The sequence below is a fragment of the Pristiophorus japonicus genome, unplaced genomic scaffold (assembly GCF_044704955.1).
Source record: "Pristiophorus japonicus isolate sPriJap1 unplaced genomic scaffold, sPriJap1.hap1 HAP1_SCAFFOLD_1357, whole genome shotgun sequence".
NCBI lineage: Eukaryota > Metazoa > Chordata > Chondrichthyes > Pristiophoridae > Pristiophorus > Pristiophorus japonicus.
In genome coordinates this window covers 12,296-17,688 of record NW_027251026.1, presented here as the reverse complement: position 1 = coordinate 17,688, position 5,393 = coordinate 12,296, and the positions used below count along the sequence as shown (strand labels likewise).

Here is a 5,393-nt window from a genome sequence, read left to right as displayed (position 1 = left end):
TGGTGTACCTGTCCTGAGAGTGTTTGATGGCACAGTGTCGAGGAAGATTTACTCGGTATATAACCCCGTGCTGTACCTGCCCTGGTAGTGTTCGATCGGAGAGTGTAGAGATAGCTTTACTCTGCATCTAACCCCGTGCTGGACCTACCCTGGGAATGTTTGACGGGACAGTGTAGGTGGAGCTTTACTCTGTATCTAACCCCGTGCTGTACCTGCCCTGGGAGTGTTTGATGGAACAGTGTAGAGAGAGCTTTGCTCTCTAACCCGTGGTGAACCTGTCCTGGGAGTGTTTGATGGCACAGGCAATAGAGAGCCTTACTCTCCCTAACCATGCTGTTCCTGCCCTGGGAGTGTTGGATGGAATAGTGTAAAGGGAGCTTTAGTCTGTTTCTAACCCATGGTGTATGTGCCCTGGGAGTGTTTGAAGTGAGAGTGTGGAGGGAGCTTTACTCTATATCTAACCCCGTGCTGTACCTGTCCTGGAAGTGTTTGATGGCAGTGTCGAGGAAGCTTTACTCGGTATATAACCCGTGCTGTACCTGTCCTGAGTGTTTGATGGGATAGTTTAGAGGGAGTTTTACTCTCTATCTACCTCATGCTGTACCTGCCCTGCGAGTGTTTGGTGAAGAGTAGAGAGAGCTTTGCTCTGTATCTAACCCCTGGTGTACCTGCCCTGGGAGTGTTTGATGGGACAGTGTAGAGGGAGCTTTACTCTGTATCTAACCCCCTGTACCTGCCCTGGGAGTGTTTGATGGGACAGTGTAGAGGGAGCTTTACTCTGTATCTCAGCCCGTGCTGTTCCTGCCCTGGGAGTATTTGATGTGAGAGTGTAGAGGGAGTTTTACTCTGTATCTGCTCTGGGTATGTGTAATAAGGGGATCTTATTCCCATCACCTTTAATAAAAATCCTGTCAAATGCTTATTTCAACGCAGGGTTGGGAATACATACACTGTACAAACAAGGCAAGAGACAATTTTAATTGGTTAATACAAAGGCAAAGATTTTGATCTTTTACATATATTTCATATATACCACTCCAGAATCATTCAAATTAATTTTACAATCATATACTTTGTAAGAGAATCACAGGAAAGTTTGAAATTAAGAGAAAGCAAACCCTGAAGATAATCACCTGTGTAAATATTCAGTACATTCATCTGGAACCAGCATTGCAGCGTGAACGCTGCATTTAGAAAGCTGTAAAAGGCAATCAGTATCAAACCAGCGTAGTGGTTCTGTAACTTCCATTGGTTGCTGTATCCCTCGCTGTGTTTGATGCACCCCTCATCTTGTCACTCCCTCTCGCTGGGCTGCAGGCGCTGTGAGCCCAGCTTTGGTCGCATGCAAATCCAGAGGGCAACCAGCCAGCTATTCGGCCACAGAGAGCAACACAGTCTCACCCAGATACTCATGTCCAAAGGCGTCGTCCTCCCACTCCCTCACTGGGAACGCAGTTCCGGTCTCATGCAAATCCAGGCGGCGTGCGTCAGCAAAGGGAACTGCACAGCCTAACCCCGATACCCCAAAACGCTCTTTGGTTCTACCCCTTAGACCTCCCACTGCCTCACTGGTAGCCCAGCCCCTTTCTTGGCAAATCCAGAGGGCATCAAGTGAGCCTGTTGGCTGTTCGGCTACAAGGTGCTGCGCAGCCTCACCCAGATTCCCGTGTTTCCCCCTCGGTTACACCCCTTCGCCCTGCCACTCCCTCACTGGGAGCACAGCCCCCTCTCTCGTGGAAACCAGAGGGCGACCAGCCGGCTATTCGGCTACAGGGAGCTGCACAGCCTCACCCCGATATCCATGTCCAAAACTCGTTTCTCTCCTCCGTTATACCCCCTGGTCATGCCACTCCCTCACTGGGAGGCCAGCCCCGGTCTCGTGCGTATCCAGGGGGGGGTGGGGGAGCGGGCGTCAGCAGGCTATTCGGCTGCTGCAGGTGGCTCGTCCTCAATCCGCTATCGGTGTCGGTGTCCAAAACGGGACTGGGGCAGGTGTGAGAGTCATGCCTGTGACCTGCACCGTACTGCGCAGAGGGGCCATAACCTGGTAGGCTGATCGAGAGGAGGAAGGAAGAGGAAAAGCTCAGAGAGTCACTGTCCCTTCACTAAGTTCAATTCCAACAGGCGAGAGAGAGACTGTGAGGAAAGGCCAAGTGACAGCGGACTGCAGATGGTAGCGCTTTCACAAGCAGCTGTCCCGCGGAGGGCAGACAGGGTCTCGGGTCAATGTCTCAACCGAAGGACGGCACTTCTGACAGAACAGCGCTCCCTCAGTACCACAGTTCCTGCTCCTGATCACTGTCCAGTGACCCCTGGGTTAGAGAGAGAGGGAAAATCAGCCAGGGTTCCTGCTCCTGATCACTGTCCAGTGACCCCTGGGTTAGAGAGAGAGGGGAAATCAGCCAGGGTTCCTGCTCCTGATCACTGTCCAGTGACCCCTGGGTTAGAGAGAGAGGGTGAAATCAGCAAGGGTTCCTGTTCCTGATCACTGTCCAGTGACCCCTGGGTTAGAGAGGGAGGAGATCTCATTACACGCCCATCAGTCCTCCCCGTGAAGGAGTATGAGAGGATAGAGTACTGGATAATAAGGATGTTGGAGAATAGCACCCAAGAAATTAGGTGCTCCGACTAGTACCAACACAAAATCGATGGAAGGCAGCATCGGCCTCTGTTGCGATGCTTTCACAGTCGAATAGCTCGCTGGTCCCACCACATGGGCTCATGCATGATGCAGACAGTTGGGGGCAGGCTTGTATACTTTCCGAGAGGATTAATGAGCGATCTAAACAAGGTGTTTAATATGATTAAAGGATTCGGCAGGGTGGATAGAGAAACACTATTTCTTCCAGTGGGTGAGTCCAGAACAAGGCAACGTTACGCTAAAATTAAGAGCCAGACCATGCACGGGTGATGTCAGGAAGCACTTCTTCACAAAATCTGCAATTCTCGACCCTCAAAAGGTTTTTAAGGCTGGGGGACTGGTCAATTGAAAATCTCATTTGAAAGACAGACACTCCCTCAGTACTGCCCCTCCGACAGTGCAGCTCTCCCCCAGTACTGCCCGTCTGACACTGCAGCACTCCCTCAGTACTGCCTCCTGCGACAGTGCGGCGCTCCCTCAGTACTGCCCCTCCGACACTGCAGCACTCCCTCAGTACTGCCTCCTACGACAGTGCAGCACTCCCTCAGTACTGCCTCCTACGACAGTGCGGCGCTCCCTCAGTACTGCCCCTCCGACAGCGCGGCGCTCCCTCAGTACTGCCTCCTACGACAGTGCGGCGCTCCCTCAGTACTGCCCCTCCGACAGCGCGGCGCTCCCTCAGTACTGCCTCCTACGACAGTGCGGCGCTCCCTCAGTACTGCCTCCTACGACAGTGCGGCGCTCCCTCAGTACTGCCCCTCCGACAGCGCGGCACTCCCTCAGTACTGCCCCTCCGACAGCGCGGCGCTCCCTCAGTACTGCCCCCTCCGACAGCGCGGCACTCCCTCAGTACTGCCCCCTCCGACAGCGCGGCGCTCCCTCAGTACTGCCCCTCCGACAGCGCGGCACTCCCTCAGTACTGCCCCTCCGACAGCGCGGCACTCCCTCAGTACTGCCCCTCCGACAGCGCGGCGCTCCCTCAGTACTGCCCCTCCGACAGCGCGGCGCTCCCTCAGTACTGCCCCCTCCGACAGCGCGGCACTCCCTCAGTACTGGCACTGCCCAGTGTCGACCGGCTCGGACACACATCCTTCTGACTCAGAGGACGAGAGTGCTGCCCACTGAGCCATGACTGATACCCAAGGAGAAGCCCTCGAGCGGTGAGGTGATGAGGAAGAACGAACACGCCACGCTGCCGGAGGGAAGGGGAGCTGAATCGGATGCCAACAGGAGCGAGCGCCCAGCCAATATCTTTGGACGCTCAATCCGGGCCAAAATAAATACTATAATCTGTATAATATTTACACACGCGCGCGCACACACACACGAACACACTGCGACACCCAAAGGCAGTAAGCAGGGTGCTCCTTCCCGCCCTGGTGGGGCTAGTAGGGCTGCGGCATGTGGTACCCGGGCTGGGGCTGCTGTCTGTACCCAGGCCGGGGCGGGAGCGGGGGAGGGCCGGAGGGTCCACAGTTGTACATGGGCATGGGGTAGGTGGGGTAAGGGGGCTGGCCGGCGGGAAACTGGGCCTGGACGGGGTAGGGGCACAGGGGCGGGCTGGGCTGGGGGTAGAAGTGCGGTGGGGCAGCGCCGGCGATGGCGGGGTAAGGGGACATCACCTGATGGGGGACGCCCGCCACGCCGGGGTTGGGGTTGTAGGGCAGGGCAGCGGGATGGGCGGCTGGACTGGGCTGGATGGCGGACGGCCTGGGGGGGGGCGGCCGCTGGGGCAGGCGTTGGCTGGGTTGGGGGTGGGGGGGCTCCGGCAGGTCGGGGGTCACCGTCGCGGCGGGCTGCTGTGGCCGGCTCAGGATCTCCTGCAGCTTCTCGATGCGCACGCGACGGAGGTGAGCAAGCTTGCGCCGCTCGTTGTACTGCTCCAGAAACACCTCCAGGGCAAACTGGCCTTCCAGAAACTTCTCCGCCAGCTCCTGCAACGCAAACGGAAATCAGGCAGCAATATTAAAAACCGCAAACGTGTCACGCGATAATTACACTTATAATGAAAATTTTCTATGTAAACACGTCACGCTACAATTACATTTATAATGGGAATTTCCTATATAAACGTGTCACGTTGTAATTACATTTATGAAAATTTCCTATGTAAACACGTCACGCTATAATTACATTTATAATGAAAATTTCCTATATAAACATGTCACGCTATAATTACATTTATAATGGGAATTTCCTATATAAACGTGTCACGCTATAATTACATTTATGAAAATTTCCTATGTAAACACGTCACGCTATAATTACATTTATAATGAAAATTTCCTATATAAAACATGTCACGCTATAATTACATTTATAATGGGAATTTCCTATATAAACGTGTCACGCTATAATTACATTTATGAAAATTTCCTATGTAAACATGTCACGCTATAATTACATTTATAATGAAAATTTCCTATATAAACATGTCACGCTATAATTACATTTATGAAAATTTCCTATGTAAACACGTCATGCTATAATTACATTTATAATGAAAATTTCCAATGTAAACATTTCATGCTATAATTATATTTATAATGGGAATTTCCTATATAAACGTGTCACGCTATAATTACATTTATGAAAATTTCCTATGTAAACACGTCACGCTATAATTACATTTATATTGGGTAATTTCCTATGTAAACGTGTCACGCTATAATTATAAGAACATAAGAAAGAGGAGCAGGAATCGGCCATTTGGCCCTTCGATCCTGCTCCGCCATCAAAAACATTATGGCTG

The 5,393-nt window shown here is 52.3% G+C and overlaps 1 protein-coding gene across 1 annotated transcript; it reads right to left on the bottom strand.

The window, feature by feature from the left end:
- Positions 1-963: 963 nt before the first annotated feature.
- On the bottom strand, positions 964-4,575 carry LOC139242500 (vacuolar protein sorting-associated protein 37C-like; the record flags this gene model as incomplete). Its single annotated transcript, XM_070870387.1, has 1 exon — positions 964-4,575. A coding segment is annotated over one exon (549 nt), but the record flags the coding sequence as incomplete, so codon positions are not given.
- Between the last annotated feature and the right edge of the window lie 818 nt (positions 4,576-5,393).